Raw genomic sequence first — 19,591 nt, 5'->3', positions numbered from 1 at the left:
ACGAGGCCTGGAGCGCGGCGTTTTTGCGTCTGGAGACCCGGGAAACGGCGATTTGAATGGTGGTGGATTCGATAGCATACAGTGATGGCTCACCTCCCCGCAGCTCAGAGCACTGGTGCTTACATAGGGCGACCTGTGAGTTTGGACCAAAGTCTACAGGTAAGTTCAGCCCTCCCTTAGACCTGTCTCACAGGGGTAACTTCGACCCTCCCCGGTCTCTAGGTTTCCATTAACAAAACAAACGTGTCGCTGTGTTGGAGAAACACAATCAATACTGAGGAGCAAGGGGAAGGGCGGGGCCTTTTAAACTGTCATGTGATTGTGTTTCCTGCAGGAGGAGCCATCATCTCTCGGGTGCCGTCCTGGAAGGTGGTAAGAGAAAAAAAAAAAATAATAAATCCGAACCTCAGAGTTCTTTGCCATGAGCTGCCATGTTGAACTTCCAGTGACCAGCATGAGTGAGCGATAACACCAAATTTAACACCTGCGCCCCCATTCACACCCGAGACCTTGTCACATGACACTGGGGAGAGAAAATTGCCAATTGGGCCCAATTTGAAAATTTTCACTTGGGGTGTACTCACTTTTGTTGCCAGCAGTTTAGACATTAATGGCTGTGTGTTGAGTTATTTTGAGGGGACAGCAAATTTACACTGTTATACAAGCTGTACACTCGACACTTTGCTACAATGTAAAGTAGCATTTCTTCATGTGACAAGCATGAAAAGATATAATAAAATATTTACAAAAATGTGAGGGGTGTTCTCACTTGTGAGATACTGTATCTCTAGCAGCAAGAGCTCCTGGCAGAGGGACTTAAATTAAAATCAAAAGACAAAACCACAGGACATTATCACAAATTAATGCTTAGAATAAAAACCACTTACTGCTACTCTCATCCCCATATTTGTAGACGCACTTGGGCTCTGCTGGGTACAAGGCAGTAAAAGCCGATGGTACGATATCCAATATACGCTGATAGTAAGAAAGCCTAGGCAACAAAGAGCAAAGACACATTGCAGTTCAAGAAAACATGCTGGAGAAAAACTCATTGGGTTGATTTGCTAAGGCTCGGTTCACACTACTGTGGCCCAAAAGTCGTGCGACTATGCCAGGCGACCCAAGCACTACTTTGATGCGACTGAAGCAAGGGAGGGGGTTACACGTCAGGAAATGTCTGGGTGATCTTGGCACAAGATGGATAAAGTTGCCTTGCAGTATAGGAACCTCTAAAGACAGAGCAACTTTAGTAGTGCTAAGACGGCTCTCATTAACAAACATGGGATTTCACATGTCAAGTTGAATCCCAAGTTTCAGAAGAGTGAACAGAGCATAAAACTAGAAAATGCTAAATCTGGTGCAGCTGTGCATGGTAGCCAATCAGCTTGTTCGATTAACCACTTGGCACCCGCCATATAGCAAAATGACGGTGGCAAAATGGCTGCGTTATCCTGATCGGACGTCATATGACGTGATCAGCATAACAAGTCGCTGCACGCTTCCGGGGGTGGGCATCACGGTGATCGTTGTTGTGGCGTGTCACACCAACACCGATCTAGGTAACGAGTCCGACGGAGATTCTTTTTCCACGTGATCAGACGTGTCCAATCACAGCTGATCACAATGTAAAAAGGAAGAGCCATTAATCGGCTTTTCCTCACTCGCATCTGACAGACACGAGCAGAGGAGAGCCAATCAGCTGCTCTGACAGGGAGGGGTCCGACTTATCAGCACAGCCCCCCAACCTGATGACCACCAGGTATGGCATCCCTCGGATGACCACCAGATATGGCAATGTGTGCCTACCAGCAATACCTGCCTGTGCCACCGAGTGCCCACTATTAGTGCCACCCATCAGTGCCACCTCATCTGCGCCCATCACTGAAGGCGAAAACCTACTTATTTACAAAATTTTATAACAAAACTAAGAAGAAAACAAATTCTCCAAAATTAGTTTTTTTTTAGCCCAAAAAATACCATCAAAAGAAAGCTCTATTTGTGGCAACATGCTAATAAAATTGTTTGGGAACAGTGCACGTGTCATTTAAACAGTGAAAGCGCTGAAAATTGGCTTGGGCAGGAAGGGGAGAGAAGTGCCCTGTATTGAATTGGTTAAGCTTTACAAAAAAAAAAAAAAAAACACTGGAGGCAGATTTGTTGCCATGCACAGCTACACCAGATTTCGTAGTCTAGTTGTAGTAAGTCGACCCCCCCTTAATGGCCAGTGTGGCACTAATCAAATAATCTAGTTAGACATATGAATAATTATTTCTGCTCATTGCCACCAAAACCTGAAACATATCAGTTTGGATTGTCTGACCATGTTAGATTTAAAGTTGGACAGAACCACTGATGGATGGATGCATGCATGCATGCATGCATGCAAGGGCCGCCACTAGGCTGTGTGCTTTTTTGTTGTACCACCAATTCTATTCCTGCATGTTGCATAATAAACAATGAACAGAAAATAAATTAAATTAAAAAGCTGTAACAGAGAAGCATGTTCCTACCTCATGCACTTCTCTAAAACTTCACGAACAAACTGTGGTTTAGGTCTATCTAGATCTTGAGCAAGACAGTCAGACCTAAAAAAAAAAAAAAAGAATACATTGGCACATTTCCTTAAAACATTAGAATTAAAAGGGAACCTTTTGTCAGGTAATATTATCTACTCCTGCAATCTTAGGCCGGTATTAAACCCAAAATGTAACATCTTGCAGCTTACCAATCATTAAAGGAGAGGTTCTAGTTTAGGCTCCCCCCCTCCATATTTCCACCTGGTGATCTGGCCAGTAACACACTTCTTATATTAGAGCAGAGCTCAACAAATCCCAGGTGCCAGGTTGCCATTGCGACTACAAATTGTGTCCTAGCTCCTGTGTTTGTGTCCGCCCATTTCACGGTTGGCACCAGGCGTTTCTGCATTTCCGGGTAGGAGGCACGCACGAGTCCGGTAAAAAATGTCCAATATACATACTGCCATATGTAGACAATCATTTTTCACAGAAACCAATATACACTTATTGGGATTATTTCATTTTTTTTTACTAAAAACATGTAACAATACATTTTGGCCTAAAAACTATGAAGATTTTTTTATGGGATAGGTTTTATAGCAAAAAGTAAAACAAATTAAAACGTTTCAATCATTGGTTATAGCGCAAAATAAAAAGCTCCATTTGTGTGAAAAAAAATGTATTTATATAAAATTGCATGTCAGTTAACCACTTAGGACCCGGACCTTTAGGCAGCTAAAGGACCTGGCCAGTTTTTGCGATTGGGCACTGTGTCGCTTTAACGGACAATTGTGCGGTCGTGCGACGTGGCTCCCAAACAAAATTGGCATCCTTTTTTCCCCCACAAATAGAGCTTTCTTTTGGTGGTATTTGATCACCTCTGCGGTTTTTATTTTTTGCACTTTAAACAAAAATAGAGCAACAATTTTGAAAAAAAAAATGCAATATTTTTTACTTTTTGCTATAATAAATATCCCCCAAAAATATATATAAAAAAATGTTTTTCCTCAGTTTAGGCCGATACGTATTCTTCTATTTTTGGTTAAAAAAAAAAAAAAAAAAACGCAATAAGCGTTTATCGATTTGTAAACGCTATAAATTTTGCGCAAACCAAATAGGGGATAGTTTTATTGCATTATTTTTTTTTTTTTTTACTACTAATGGCGGCGATCAGCGATTTTTTTAGTGACTGCGACATTATGGCGGACACTTTTGACACATTTTTGGGACCATTGTCATTTTCACAGCAAAAAATGCATTAAAAATGCATTGTTTACTGTGAAAATGACTATTGCAATTTGGGAGTTAACCACAAGGAGGCGCTGAAGGGGTTAAGTGTGACCTCATTTGTGTTTCTAACTGTAGGGGGGTGTGGCTGTATGTGTGACGTCATCGATTGTTGTTCCCTATAAAAGGGAACACACGATCAATGACGGCACCACAGTGAAGAACGGGAAGCTGTGTTTACACACAGCTCTCCCCGTTCTTCAGCTCCGGGGACCGATCACGGGACTCCAGCGGCTAACAGGGCCGCTGGTCCCGGAGCTTCGGACCGGGTCGCGGGCGTGCGCCCGCGACCCATGGCTGGGCACTTTAAGAGGACGTATCTGTACGTGCTTGTGCCCAGCCGTGCCATTCTGTCGAAGTATATGTGCAGGAGGCGGTCCTTAAGTGGTTAAAATAGAGCAGTGCCATATAGCAAAGAGCTTTGGTAATTTAAAAAAAAATAAAGGGGGAAGGAGGAAGGCTTTTAACTTTAGCTGGCTTCTATAGTCAAAGAAAATATTCAAACCCTGTATTAGAGTGCCAACACTCAGATGAAGGTGTTGTCATTCTGGAGAGAGGGCAGTGTTAGATGCACTAGCAGATTTAGATACACTAACAAATTTAAGCCAAACTCCAGCAAACACTTAATGCAGCTCTCCAGACAGTAATTTTCAACTTTCCATCTATTAAATCTTCTGCCCTTTGGATAGTAAAACTTTCTGCCAGTAAATGCCTTTATACAGCCCACTTCCTGTACAGAATCACAGTGTATGTGCATTAAGAATGTATAAAAGAATATTCAAAGTGGTTGGAGGGAATGTTTTTATTACAAATGTAAGCAAACTAGTTTCTCTTTAAAGGAGTTCTCCAAGCTAAAACTTTTAACCCCCGCTGTGCCCGGGCTGTAAAACTATACAAAATAAACTTTCACTTACCTGCCTACGATCCCCCGTTGTTCCGATATCGCCGTCCCGTTCTCCGGTCCCGGTCTGCTCCACTTCCTGCGGGTCGGTGACTCACAGTGCGCTCAGCCTATCAGCGGCCGCAGCAATGTCCCGTCGCGGCCGCTGATAGGCTGAGCGCACTGAGTCACCGACCCGCAGGAAGTGGAACAGACAGGGACGGCGATATCGGAACAACGGGGGATCGTAGGCAGGTAAGTGAAAGTTTATTTTGTATAGTTTTACAGCCCGGGCACAGCGGGGGTTAAAAGTTTTAGCTTAGAGAACTCCTTTAAGCAGTTCGTCAGCAATTGTATTCCTTTTTGGATAAAGGTTTTACATAAATAAAAGCTCAGTGGTTAACCGTTTGTCCCAACTGCTACATCTGCAGGACAGCTTGTTCTAGTTATAAGCCACACCAAATACAGGAGAGTTTGAAAGTTCAGTACCCGTCAGCATCAGACGAGTTTAAAAAGGGGCAACAGACTTGTTGGGAAGGGTTCTCTGGTAGTTTCCCATGGTCTAAACTCACTTTGACTAATACAGGGTTTGACAAATTTGTTTGGAATCTAGGAGCCAGCTAAAAAAGTTAGGAGCCAGAAAGTGCGCCCCATCCCGACGAGCTCGCACGCAGAAGCGAACACATACGTGAGCAGCGCCCGCATATGTAAACTGTTCAAACCACACATGTGAGGCCGAAGCCGCGGCCTCACCTAAAACATCCCTTTTAGGCGAGGCCGTGGCTTCGGCCTAGTTCGCGGAGCGCCGGTCCTATGGACCGGACGCTATTTCTAGTCGCCATGGCGATCTGGTGACCGGGATTTGTCGAGCCCTGGACTAATATCTTTGCTGTTGTAAGAAGAGTCCTACCCCTTGTTTCACAAATGTTGCCGCTTTGCTGCTGAAACAGTTGTCAAGCACATCCTTAAACCTGCGATTCTTGAGATAAAGGAAAAGCAGAATTGTCCCTCTTGGGACTCAACTTAGAGGTGCCTACTGGTGAGAATGTGTGCAGCTCCATCAGGGCTGTAATCCATTTAATCAGTGAATGGTTAGGGTCTACCTTTGGGCATTTCAATTGTACCTTTAGCCCTCGTTCACACTGAACGCAGGTTTAAAAATCATGCACGTTTCAAACCCACATTTCAGTGCGAGTTGAGGGACAATTTGAAAGATATCTTTGTGGATTCATGCACAGATATCTACTAAAATCGTCCTCAAAGTTACCAAAAGTAGTGCAGAAACTACTTTTGGAAATCGGTGTGGTGCCACAAAGTCGGTGTCGCACAGATTGGGACAGTGCTGTTGCCAGCAAAAGGCTGTGAATTGACGTGTCAAAACACATGTCGAATCATGTTGGTGTGAACAGGGGCTTACCCTCAGGAGTCACTTTAGGTCATGCTGGCAGGCGCCCCCGAGTGGGCAGGGGGTTTGGCCACATCTAACGAACAATTCAGGTGTTGGGCTCTTTAAGGTAGCTCTCGGATGTATCAAGCAGTTTTTGGGCGGTCCTCCATTCTGTTTTTTGCTGGGCACGTCAGTTTTTTCCATTTTCCCACAGCTCACAGTTAGACTGCCTTTGTCTGACCCAACAGTAAATGACTTACTCCGTACTCACTGTATAATATTTTTTTTTTTTTGGAGTCTATTTGGCAGCACAGTTTCTACTGCTGTTCGAGGTTTATGATCATACTCTTGTAATTGCATGCAATTTTACAAATCTTCCAGTAGGTGGCAGTACAACCCAACAGTAGAAGACTGTTCTTGAATGGACTCAAACAAAAGGCTTTTTAATGAAAAGTACAAAAACATGGATTTCAACTAGAATTACTCTGCAATAACAGCATACATTTAAAGGGCTAAAACAATTTACATAATTTATGTTCTAAACACTAAACTTAGTTCACTCATGACAGGTTCACTGTAAAATGAACCCATCAACCACTCTTAACTAAAGTTCAACTCCACAAAAAGTAAAAACAGCTCCCTTGAAGTGCACACCAAGAGTTAAATCCTAATTTTTTGTCTAGGGGACTTTGAAAGCAGGTTTTACTTAACCCAATCCCTCACTCCAGTGGACTTCTCTGTGCTGTGACCTCATCAAGACCGGTGCAGTGCCCATAACCAAGCAAGGTGGTGTGCAACGCCATTGCAAGGATGTTTTTTTTACTTTCCCCAGAGTTGGGCTTTAACCACTACCCTACCGCGCCATAGACATTTTACTGCTACAGCACGGTGGAGTTATTCTGGGAGGACGTCCTCCCAGAATCCTTCACTCGCGCGCTCCCGGAATCATCAAATGACGGAGCGATCACCTGTAAACAAACCGGCGTCATGTGATGACGCCGGTTCCTCCTCCTCCTCTCTGTACCGATCGGTACAGTGTGAGAGGAGGGGGGGCGGGAGCGGGTGTCAGCAGCAGCACTGACGGCTGGATCTGTGACAACTGCAGTCACAGATCCAGCCATCCATCCATCCCAGCTCAGCTATCCCTGCGCGATACTCTGCAATACCCTGCGCGATACTCTGCAATACTATGCAATACCCCAATACCCTGCGCGATACTTTGCAATATCCCCATACTCTGCAATACCCCCCATACTCCCTGTGTGCTCGCATGCAGAAGCGAACGCATACGCAAGTACCGCCCACATATGAAAACGGTGTTCAAACCACATGAGGTATCTCTGCGAACGTTAGAGCGAGAGCAATCATTTTGGCCCTAGACCTCCTCTAACTAAAAACATGTAACCAATAAAAGCAATTAAAGCGTCGCCTATGGGGATTTTTAAGTAGCGAAGTTTGGCGCCATTCCATGAGTGTGCGCAATTTTGAAGTGTGACATGTTGGGTATCTATTTACTCGGCGTAACTTCATCTTTCACATTATGAAAAAAAATTGGGCTAACTTTACTGTTTTTTATTTTTTTAAGCACAAAACATTTTTTTTTTAAAACACGTGTTCAAAAAATTTCTGTGAAAAAAACATGCAAGATAAAAAGTTGTAACGGCCGCCATTGTATTCTCTAGGGTCTTTGCTAAATAAGCATATATAATGTTTTGGGGTTCAATGTAATTTTCTAGCAAATAAAATGATGATTTTTACATGTAGGAGAGAAATGTCAGAATTGGCCTGGGTGCTTTAGAACGCCTGATGGCGCTCCCTGCATGTCGGGCCTCTGTATGTGGCCACGCTGTGTAAAAGTCGCACACGTGTGGTATCGCCATACTCGGGAGTAATAGAATGTGTTTTGGGGTGTAATTTGTGGTATGCATATGCTGTGTGTGAGAAATAACCTGCTAATATGACAATATGATTTTTTTACAGAATTTTCAGACGTTTTTCTTTTATAGCGTCAAAAATAAAAAACCCAGAGGTGATCAAATACCACAAAAGAAAGCTATATTTGTGTGAAAAAAAGGACAAAAATTTCAGATGGGTACAATGTTGTATGACTGAGTAATTGTCATTCAAATTGTGAGAGCACTGAAAGCTGAAAATTGGTCTTTTGAGGAAGGGGGTTTAACCTCCCTGGCGGTAAACCTGAGCGTGACTCGGGGTTGGTCTTCAATGTTAGGATCGGTATCCCCGAGTCACGCTCGGGGTGGACGTGCAGCGGCGCGGCTTACCTTTTGCTGGATCCACAGGCAAGTTACTCACCTTGTCCCTGTATCCAGCGATGCCACCCCGCTGTGTGAGCGAGCGGGACCTCCTCACTCGATTCACAGTCTCCCCGTGTGCCGCCGATCTCCGTTCCCTGCGACGTTACGACGCACGGGAGCGGAGAACGGCGCCAAATTCAAAAAAGTAAACAAACACTTTACATACAGTAATCTTATAGATTACAGTACTGTATGTAAAAAATACACACCCCCTTGTCCCTAGTGGTCTGCCCAGTGCCCTACATGTACTTTTATAAAAAAAAAAAAAGTCATTTCTGCCTAAAAACTGTAGATTGTCCAAAAGTGTCCCTTTATGTCAAAAATGGTTTTAGATCAGCTAGAAAACAGCGATAATAAATTATAAATCACTTGCAGAAATGTGCGATAGCGATTTGTGGGGAAATTCGTCATAAAAAAAAAATAATGACAGCGACAATTCTGCAACTGAGCACATTTCAGTGATTTTGAGTTGATTACATTATTGAATAATTTTTATTATAATTATATTATTTGTTATAATTATTTATAATTAATTATATTATAATTTATAATTTTGTTTTAAAAAAAAAAAAATCATACCCGGGATGCCTACAAGACTCTTGCTTGGTCAGATTTAAGTGAGTTATTTCTAAAAATTACAGGCCTACAGTATAAAACGCCAAATTTCCTTGCAAAATAATTGTACCGCTTTTGGTACGTAATTCCAGACAGAATCATACCGCCAGGGAGGTTAAGTGCCCAGTGGTCAAGAGGTTAAAAGTGCTTCCCAGGGGTAGCTTTGCTCACAACTAATTAATCGATGCACTTACCAATCTTCCCAATTCCATCTGAACTGAAAGTTACTTAGATGGTGCGAAAACCAATTTATGAACCTGGTGAATGAAAAACAAGATATTATAAAAAACTGTCAACATTTAAAAAAAAAATTCTCAGAGTGCATGAAAACGCCAACGATGAACCTCCCTTAATTAATCCCTTTGTAGTTTGTTAAACATACCGATGGAAGCATTTCCAATAGTGACTTATTAGCTGCTTGACAAACTTTAAAAGCATGCTTTGGGTCTACTGCACTTTATACAATCCAGTGGTTCATCTCCCCCACTTGCAATCTGGCTCTTGATCCCACTTTTTATCACAATGTCTAGGTGCCGACGCAAAAGAACTGCAAAATTGGCTCCAAATACTTTCCACAGTGGAAATTGAGCTCTGTTGCAGAGTTTTGGAGTAAGAAACTAGTGCATTAAAGCCTAAGGCTCCATGTACACGGGACATTTTTACAACCTCTCCTGAACGTTTTAACTTGACAGATAGAAACCCATGTTTAAAACGTCCATTTTTGCCGCGTTTGCGTCTAGAAGCGCTTGAAATGCCTCTAAACTCAGCTAATGAACCCATTTTTTGCATTCCAAAAAAGCCTCTTAAAAACTCAACTGCCTAGAAACGACTATAAACCCTGTGTACATGTACCAATAAGATAACAGAATAGAGGTCAGGAGCAGTTAAAAAATGCCTAACTGCTCCTAAACGTCCGTTTACCAGCAGCAGTGTACATGAGGCCTTTAAAGAAGTTAGCTTAATACATAAATAAAAATATGGCACTTGTTCGTTACTTTGCGAGTTCTGGTGGAATGGCAGCTAATTTATTTTGGTAGGCTGCCTAAACAAGCAAAGAAAATGCAGTTTAGCATATAAATTCTTCCCCTTTGACCTTTACCTAGTATAAGTTTAGCATTTCCCAGGACAGTCCCTGTTTTGAGTACCTTCCATCATTCTAAAAATTAAAACCGGTCATCAACCGTACCACCAACACAATAATTACCTGTCCACACAAGTTGCATTCATCGTATCTAATCGAGTGTAAAGCATCTCTGTGGCTTGGGCAAGCTATTCAGGTAAATTAAGGAACAAACAGTATCAGCCGATTAAAGAAGGACCATGAACCCTTCTGGATTGCGCTATTGAATGTACCACTAGGCTCCCAATTATAAGCATTATTACGGTGCAGGCTCATATAAAACAGGTTTTTAATAAAACACACACAGCTATACAAAACAAACAACTGGCGATAAACACCTATAAAAGGATAAGTTTCCCTTTGCTTAAAAATGGGAAAAAAAAAAAAATTCATGGAGCCACAAAGCAGATAATATGAAATGCCACCAAGTCACAGATATAGGAAATTTGCTAACAGGCAGCCATGATTCTGTGGTCATTTATAGCCTGTGGTGCGCTCTTTTAGTAGTGATCTGAATGGCTATACACTCGTTACAGGGCTTTTTATAGGGCATGAAATGGGCTCCCCCAAAGCCAATTTTTCCAGGCTCTTCCATTTTTACCAGGCAGCCTGAGACCACGGCAAACTGTCACATCAGAACACTGAAAAGGTGGGAGGAATGTCTCTTCCACAATCTTCTCTGACCCCAATAACCAGGAAGCAATAAAGATTATCACTTCTGGTTTTGGCTGTAGTCAGGGATGCCATACACCTCTGCTCAAATTGCTGACACCCAGGAAGGAGAAGCATGGACTTGCTGCAGCCTTTCCAGGAATAAATTCCCCCTCTAGATAATAGAGATAAAGAGCAGTGATGCGTTTGTAGTCCAAAACCAGACCAGAACTCCCAGGTACAACAATTTAATATAGGTATAACTTAGAAGCCTATATATTAGTGGAAAAAACCCATCTACCATTTTTTTTTTTTAAACAAAATAGAACATAGTTTTAAGGAAAAGGATACCACTTGCGGCAAAGATCCAGGCTGCAGTTTGCAAAGTTCAATTAACAGTGTTGTATACGAAACGTCAATATGTGGAGGCATGGGAAGCTGAAACAATTCTCCAAAGATGACCTGAAATGTAATATTAAAAATTATACCCATTTTCACAAGCCAGATTTAGAATAAGATTGAATATAACTTGAGATGCTACAACACCACAATCTGTATTTAACAATAAAATAAAGTATGCACTATTGCGACAAAAAAAAAAAAAAAAAGGGAAAAGCCCACACAAAACGCAAAGCTTTCAAGGGGCAAATAATTTTGGTGGGCTAAATAATTAATACCATACCATCTCGGGATGGGGCAAGGTATCCTTACCAGTGGGGGTGCGTCCATAGAGGGCGGAGGAGCGCCGCCCCCCTCTCACTCCTGCACCGCCAGTGAATACAATACATAGATTCATGCATTGCATGAATCCATGTATTGTCGCTGCCGCCCACTATTCAGATGGCCGGCCCCTTGAATAACGGAGACTGGTTGGCTTTGGAAATAAATCTAGCTCTCTATATAAAAAAATATATATATATATTTCACACACACACCCCTCTATCAGGGTTCGACAAACCTGTGGCGACCAGAAACCACGTCCTGGCGCCTGGGCTGCAGGGAAAATTTTTTTTCTTTCAGACACCATCAATGGGCAGGGACTTTTTTTCCTTTCAGTGACACCAAGGATGAAGGTGCATTACCCAAGTCCCTGCTCACCCATAGTGAAGTGACCTGTGGTCTTGCCTAGGGTGCAAAATAGCCTTGCACCAGCCATGGGAGTGATAAGCCGCTGCGGCCTGAGGAAAGCAGCAGGAGTTTAGAAAGGCAGCGGTGCTCGATTCTCCTTGTATGGAGCCGGCGTGGCAACGCCCTCTTCTCCCTCCAGAATCACGCTGTTTGTATGGGCCGCAGCTAGAAGGACAATAGACTAACGGCCATGGTGGCTTGGACAGAAAAGATAAAGGGGGTCTCTCTCAAGCCCCTGGTCTTTTTTCCACCTAGCAACTCCCCTGCCCCGGCCGCTGACAAACCATACCAAAAAAAAAAACTGGCTCCTAGATTCAAAAGCAAAATTTGTCAAGACCTGAAATAAATATATATATATATATATATATATATATATATATATATATATATATATATATATATATATATATATATATATACATACATACATACATACATACATACATACATACATACATATATATATATATATATATATATATATATATATATATATATATACACACACACACACACACGCACGCGTGTGTGTGTGTGCACATATATACACACACACAAATACATACATTACAATCACTAAGTCAGTTACCTATATAGTTGTCACCTATAGTGGCAAATAAGATTTAATGGCTTAATTTTCTTAAAGGCTACAATAGGAAATCTTAATGATCGCAACAAGAGCAATTTCAATAATTTAAAGCAGGGGTTCACCCGGAAAAAAAAAAAATTCTTGATCTACCATACAAACGAGCATACTAGCGTCAGCTACGATATGCCTTTTTTTTTGAGCTGTACTTACTGTTTAATCCGTAACTTTCGTTTCAGACTCCGGCCGGGAAACGGGCGTTCCTATGAAGAGGGGTACTTGATTGATGTCCAGCTACGGCGCGTCATGCCTTCCGAAAAAAGCCGTAATAGGACGTCGACTTTATACGGCGCCTGCGCAGTCAGCTTCTAGTCTGATGCGCAGGCGCCGTATAGCGCCGTGAAGAGCCGAGTCCTACTCCGGCTATTTTCGGAACGTGGGACGCACCATAGCCGGCCGTCAATCATGTTCCACTCTTCATAGGAACGTCCATTCCCCGCGGGTGTCTGAAACGAAACTTACGGATTAAACCGCAAGTACAGCGCATTTAAAAAAAATAAAAAATAAAAAAAAAGGCATACTTTAGCTGATGCTAGTATGCTAGTTTGGATGGTCCAAAGTTGTGTTTTTGGGTGAACCTCCGCTTTAACCACGCAAACTAAAATGGAAAATACCCAACAGAACATTACCAAATACATACCTCAACAATATGATAGTTTAACGGAATCTTATTTTTTCCAGGGTAACTAAGCAGCTGTGCAGCACTAAAGGGTAAAATATAGGGGGGGGGAAAATATATATCAGTTATACATTTACAGCACTAAAAAAGCATTTAGGAGAATTAAAGTATAACTAAAAAGTTTTAGTTTTGGATGGAGTGGAGAGGGATTAGAACATCTGGGTCAGTGTTTACTGTTGTCTGTGACCCTCTTTAAGGAGAATCACCCTCTTCATTTGTACGTTTACCACTAGCGGAAATCTTCCAATAGGGTCACTAGTTCTGGTGACCCAGGGGGCCCTCAAGGAACTCCCTTAATTTGCAGGGATTTCCTATCACTTTGTTTGGCTATGGGACAGAAAGTAAACAGAAATCTCCATAATGGGACAGATAGCCAAAAAAAGGACAGGATTAAAACCCTCCCTTGCTCTATCCAAACTGGAAAGAATAACCCCTTTGACAATCCTAATTGGGTGTGTCTTGTATTCATCTACAGTGGCTCACAGGAGCTAGACCTCAAAATTCTGATCCTTTGGGCGTTTGCAAAATCCAAGCAATTGGTTCACCCATTCAGCAGTATTTTAACAGTTTTATTTCCACACATTTGAAAAAAAATTACTAAGAAAAACGTTTCCCTTAAAAACACTTGAAACATTTTCTTACTTAACATACAGTTCGTATTCAGCACAACTAAGCACTCTACAACCAAAAGTTTCAGTTATAATGGATGAGACCAATCTAGAAACATTAGGCCAGATAAATCTAATGTCTAAAAGAGTGAATGCATGTTATTGTATATCATAGTATTATAATAAATGTGCAGTACATTACAAGTAACTTATATAACACTGGCAGATTAGAGGTCTTTTCCTGATTGATAGAATATTGTACGTGTACAATCTACACACACATAGTTGAAACAGCAATTATGCTTTATATAAAAACTATTTTAGAAATAAAGCCATTGCCAGGAACGTCACTTGTGTCCTCTTTATTCCATAGATCTTGCCCACAGTCCTACAGTAAAAAGCCTTATTCTCAACAGAGTAAAATATGCATAGTCAAGGTAAAGGTGTCAAACCCAGAACAGATAGCCACAAGTACCATAACATATTAGATTACCTCTACATTGAAAGAGTGCATGTTCGTTTAGAGGTGTAGAATGAACATGTGTTTGCCACTCTTCCAGCACTGAAGGATTCCGAGAAATCCAATTTACAGTTATGAATTTGTGGACCACAAAGAGTTAAGAGACTGAGTGAATGAATGACTTGTATAGCACTACACATGCAAACTGAATCGCCTCTAGGTGCTTTTTGCAGCCAGTGTCTTCCTGGCTGGTGCGGTCATTTACCCCGTAGGAATCGCGACACGCTTGGGACACAGTGGATAGATAGATATATATATATATATATATATATATATATATATATATATATATATATATATATATACACACACACACACACACACACACATACACACACATACATACGGCCAATTTGGACAGGATCAGATTTAACAGCATGTCTTTGGACTATTGCCTCAACCTCCATCATGGTTCCATTTGGAATAATCTGGACTGGAACCAATGTCTCCAGTGGATAAGTTTGTTCATCCAAGTATCCCAAAATACAAATTAAAAAAGGGGGTGAGGGAGTGAGCTTTATTTGATACACACCAATAATGATGTCCACCACAGATTGCCAGTATTGAACTAGCTCGAGACATTGAAAGCATATGCATAAATTCTGCTGGTGCTCCCAGGCACCTAGGGCAAGAGTCTCAGCTACACTGAAAATTTTCAAAGAAGTGCAGTATACTCTTGTAGATTATAAACAACTGAGTCTCTGAAGGCAACAGGGATACAAGCAGGACTTACTCCAAAAATGCTTTTCCAGATGTCTGTTAAGATGCCCACACACCCCCATCCCAACCTTTCATGCCAGGGGTGGGGATTAGACATATGATTAATCATAAGATGGGAGGCGTTTGCTAAAAATTTCTATAAGTGGTGTCACCGTAATTTTGTTTTAGCTCGAGCTGTTGGGGCATGCCGTAATTTGAAATTTGCTGGTAGGCATTTGGTAAGTATTCTGTATATGCTACAAGGTTTTAAAAGTACATTGGGATAACTGATGTAAATATTGTACTTTTGCCTGAAACCATCTTAAAGTGGAACTAAAGAGTTACTCAACTTTCCAACAATCCCTTGCTGGCATTTCATGCGTTCCCGTTTTCAGCCATTTTCATTGACTGTCATGGGGGTGACATCACTCCTGCAAACACGCAGGAGATAATCATTCCAAGACACAGGTATAGGGCCAGCTGCTGCAAGCAGAGTTGCGTACGTGCAGCTCAGTTTACATTCCAGGGATCAATGCAAGTAGGCAGGTTTAGTTTATTGCAACCTGTATGCCTGTAGTGCTGAGCAGGTACCATTTAGGAAAGTTCATTTAATATACATCTGTAACATGATCAATCCTGATAAACCAACGGCCCATCTCATTTCTTCCCAAAAACGCCAGGACAGTAAGAATCGAAAGTAAACATCTGAGGTAATTAGTAAGACGCATGGCGTGTTCTTTAAAATTGTAATTTTGGCCCAATTTTTTGGAATACTGTCACCAGTACAATACAAGTTGGTGTGGCAGTGACCAAAGACACGGACTGATGATAGTATGAAAAAAAAACGAATAAAAAAAAAAAAAAACACTACCACTCTGGGGAGCTGAACATCATTTTTTTTATTTTACATCCTATGATTACTTAGGCCCCTTTCACACTGAGGTACTTCTAAACTGCCAGTAAAAACAAACAGAGCGCTTCTGAAGAGCTTTTCAGATGATTTTTAAGAGCTTTCCATTCATTTAAATGGAGGGGAGTTTTTTCACCGCCTTGCCAGCACACTGCCCCAGTGGGAAAGCATTCATTGATTTAAATGGAAATAGGTTTTCGTGAGCTTTTTAGCGTGAAAGCGCCTCAGTGTGAAAGTGGTCTTATGGCAGTGAATTTTATGGCTATAAGCAATTTTTACTGAAGGACAGTGTGTAGCCACAGCTAATCCTAAGGTACAAATGGGCTGCGATTGGCCCCGTCTGTACCATGTGATCAATGACCAAATTACAATAGTACAGAACTGCATGAAAGGAAGCCATTCGTTGTTTACAACGGTCATGTGATCACTGTGACCAATGTTACCAGCGGGCAGGTACACCAATTTGTCATTCACCGTGTCATGTGGCTGCAAGGCTTGTTCCCGGAAGGAGGTCATATGACGTCCTCTCAGAATAGAGTTTCGGCTCGAACGTCCTTTTACAATGGCCTGGGTGGGAAGCAGTTAAATCTTGTACTTTTATATTTGCCACTATTAAAAGCTTCCAGACCGCCGCATGTAGATATACGTCGGCAGAATGGCACGTACAGGCACATTGGCGTACCTGTACGTCCCTGCCTTTCCGCGGATCGGGGGTCCGATCGGAAACCCCCCGCGCGACATGTGGCGGTCGGATTCCCGCGGGGAGCGATCCGGGACGACGGCGCGGCTATTCGTTTATAATCGCTCCCCGGAGCTGAAGAACGGGGAGAGCCGTATGTAAACACGGCTTCCCCATGCTTCACTGTGGCGGCGCATCGATCGAGTGATCCCTTTTATAGGGAGACTCGATCGATGACGTCAGTCCTACAGCCACACCCCCCTACAGTTGTAAACACACACTAGGTGAACCCCAACTCCTACAGCACCCCCTGTGCTTAACGCCCAAACTGCAACTGTCATTTTCACAATAAACAATGCAATTTAAATGTATTTTTTGCTGTGAAAATTACAATAGTCCCAAAAATGTGTCAAAATTGTCCAAAGTGTCCGCCATAATGTCGCAGTCACGAAAAAAAAACGCTGATCGCCGCCATTAGTAGTAAAAAAAAAAAAAAATAATAATAAAAATGCAATAAAACTATCCCCTATTTTGTAAACGCTATAAATTTTGCGCAAACCAATCGATAAACGCTTATTGCGATTTTTTTAAAAATAGGTAGAAGAATACGTATCGGCCTAAACTGAGGAATTTTTTTTTTTAATATATATATATATATATATATATATATATATATATATATATATATATATATATATATATATATATATATATATATATATATATATATATATATATATATTGGGGGGGGGATATTTATTATAGCAAAAAATATTGAATTTTTTTTCAAAATTGTCGCTCTATTTTGTTTATAGCGCAAAAAAAAAAAAAAAACGCAGAGGTGATCAAATACCACCAAAAGAAAGCTCTATTTGTGGGGAAAAGAGACGCCAATTTTGTTTGGGAGCCACGTCGCACGACCGCGCAATTGTCTGTTAAAGCGACGCAGTGCCTAATTGTAAAAACCCCTTGGGTCATTTAGCAGCATATTGGTCCGGTTTTTAAGTGGTTAAATAAGTCTAACTTAACTTGCAAAACTTTAAAAGCACAAAAACAATGAAATGTGTAATTTACCAGTTTTTCCTCTCTTTCCAGTGTGACTTAATAATACAGTGCAGGTTTTCTTCTATAACAAATCTCTCAACAGAATGAGTTCCAGGCATCACTGGACCCTAAAGCAGGAAATAAAAGATAAATATTTCTCAACCTCAACTATATAATCTTGAAAACCCCCTTCATTTTATTACTCAGACCAACAGTTTACACTTGAATATTAAAAGTTAACCGCCATCAGTGTAAACAAAAGCAGAAAACAATCTTAAAAAGGTGCAAAAGGATAAATAAGTTGTAAAAGCCAAAGTATGTACCTCTGGCGCATCTGTGTAATCAAACATCCTGAAAATAACACTTGGCATTGGATAGATCGAATCCTCTGTGTGAGGTGGGGGTGTGAACGGTGGGAGGTTATGTTGCAGGGCTTCACACAGTATGCTGTCAAAAGCTAGGTATGGACGTAGGATGTGCCTCTCTTGCCAGCGATCTTTCTTCAGCTTTTGAATCTGTGCCCACAGGCAATCCAAGTACTAGAGCATAAAACACACACAGTCTTAAGTCTGTTAATGTCTCAGGAATAGTATGTTGTTATCTAATTAAAGCTGAACTCCAGGCAAACACTTAATACACCAAAATTAGATAATTGCAATTTCTTTTCGCAGGTAAAACAACTTATGTCTATTCACACAACTCTGCCAGACAGCACATCCCTGTCTAGTAGTGGACCCAAATTTTTTTCTGCTGCAGTTCAGTAAAGGAAACTATACATGAGTCGAGAGGGGAGAAGAAAAAAAAAAAACCCTTGTCGAAAGAACAATTGTTCAATTTTCGAAGTGTGCACACAGCGACAGACTATTTCTGTGCAGCCACCAAAAATGACCGATCAAATACGTTTAGAAATGTTTCTTTAAGACGATCTTCTAATCATCGATGGAAGACTCATTCAGAAGAAAAAAAGAAGAAAAAGAAATGCGCTTGAGCCAAATGAAAGGAAAAAGGCAAATAAAGGAATGTGATTTTCCAAAACGTTTGCACAATCGTATGAAAAATAAAATGACAATTTTGATACTGGTTCATTTTTCCACTCATGTATAGCCTGCTTAATACTTACAGGTCTTACTCCTCTCCTACCCGTTACTGGACAGTAAAAAGAGAAGCAGCAAAATAAGCTCATCTTGGTCACTCTGCTCTTAGCACATCTCCTTGCTCTGCTACACACCCAACAATTGAGGTACTTACACTTGCATTAAAAAAAAAAAAAAAAACACAACATACTTTTAATAATTTACTAATGAATATAGAGCTGCATTAATGTGTCATATATGCATGGAGTTCGGCTTAAATTGAATGCAAGTCTCTGTAAATAAACATAGAAATCCCCATACCTCTTCCTGTGGGTGAGGTTTATCCGCAGACCATATTTGTAACATAGACACATGAATTTTTTGACGTTGTCTAAAATAAAATAAAATATATATATAAAAATTAGATTTACCCATTTTCAATTCTAGCCAGGTACTCAAAGCTACTCAATGAGAATGTATTATGTACTCTAAAATTAGCCCTCGTTCACACTGTTGCGACTTGTCACAAGTCAGTCACAAGACAAGTCACACCCCATTAAACGGCAATGGAACCCTTGGGGCGACTTCAACACTTGCATTGACTTCTGTTAAAGTCATACGCAAGCTGCGATGAAGTCACGCAGGGATGTCGGCTTCGAAGCCGCGCTGGTGTGAACGGGCACTCAGACTAAAGAATAAAAGTAACAGTTAATGACTAAACCACTACATACTGATAAAATTGCTACAAATAGAAGTTTTGTTGTTGCATTTTTAAGATTCTAAAAGTGACCAACTCCTACTCTATTAGGTTCACATGTGTGGGTATGCGTGTAA

General features: G+C 41.2%; 1 protein-coding gene across 1 annotated transcript in view; it reads right to left on the bottom strand.

Annotated features, from left to right (window-relative positions):
- NCBP1 (nuclear cap binding protein subunit 1) overlaps positions 1-19,591 on the bottom strand; it is a 72,114-nt gene that overhangs the window by 25,259 nt on the left and 27,264 nt on the right. The window contains exons 7-15 of the mRNA XM_040361084.1: positions 19,079-19,148; positions 18,008-18,223; positions 17,715-17,812; positions 13,186-13,249; positions 11,123-11,233; positions 10,205-10,269; positions 9,195-9,257; positions 2,511-2,585; positions 888-991 (exon numbers count right to left, since the gene is read on the bottom strand). Coding sequence (XP_040217018.1) covers positions 888-991; positions 2,511-2,585; positions 9,195-9,257; positions 10,205-10,269; positions 11,123-11,233; positions 13,186-13,249; positions 17,715-17,812; positions 18,008-18,223; positions 19,079-19,148 — 866 coding nt within the window. The remainder of the gene's footprint in view (positions 1-887; positions 992-2,510; positions 2,586-9,194; positions 9,258-10,204; positions 10,270-11,122; positions 11,234-13,185; positions 13,250-17,714; positions 17,813-18,007; positions 18,224-19,078; positions 19,149-19,591) is intronic.

The sequence above is a fragment of the Rana temporaria genome, chromosome 1 (genome assembly GCF_905171775.1).
Source record: "Rana temporaria chromosome 1, aRanTem1.1, whole genome shotgun sequence".
Classification (NCBI taxonomy): domain Eukaryota; kingdom Metazoa; phylum Chordata; class Amphibia; order Anura; family Ranidae; genus Rana; species Rana temporaria.
The sequence above is the reverse complement of the archived record's forward strand: the minus strand, read 5'-3'. Positions and strand labels throughout refer to the sequence as shown.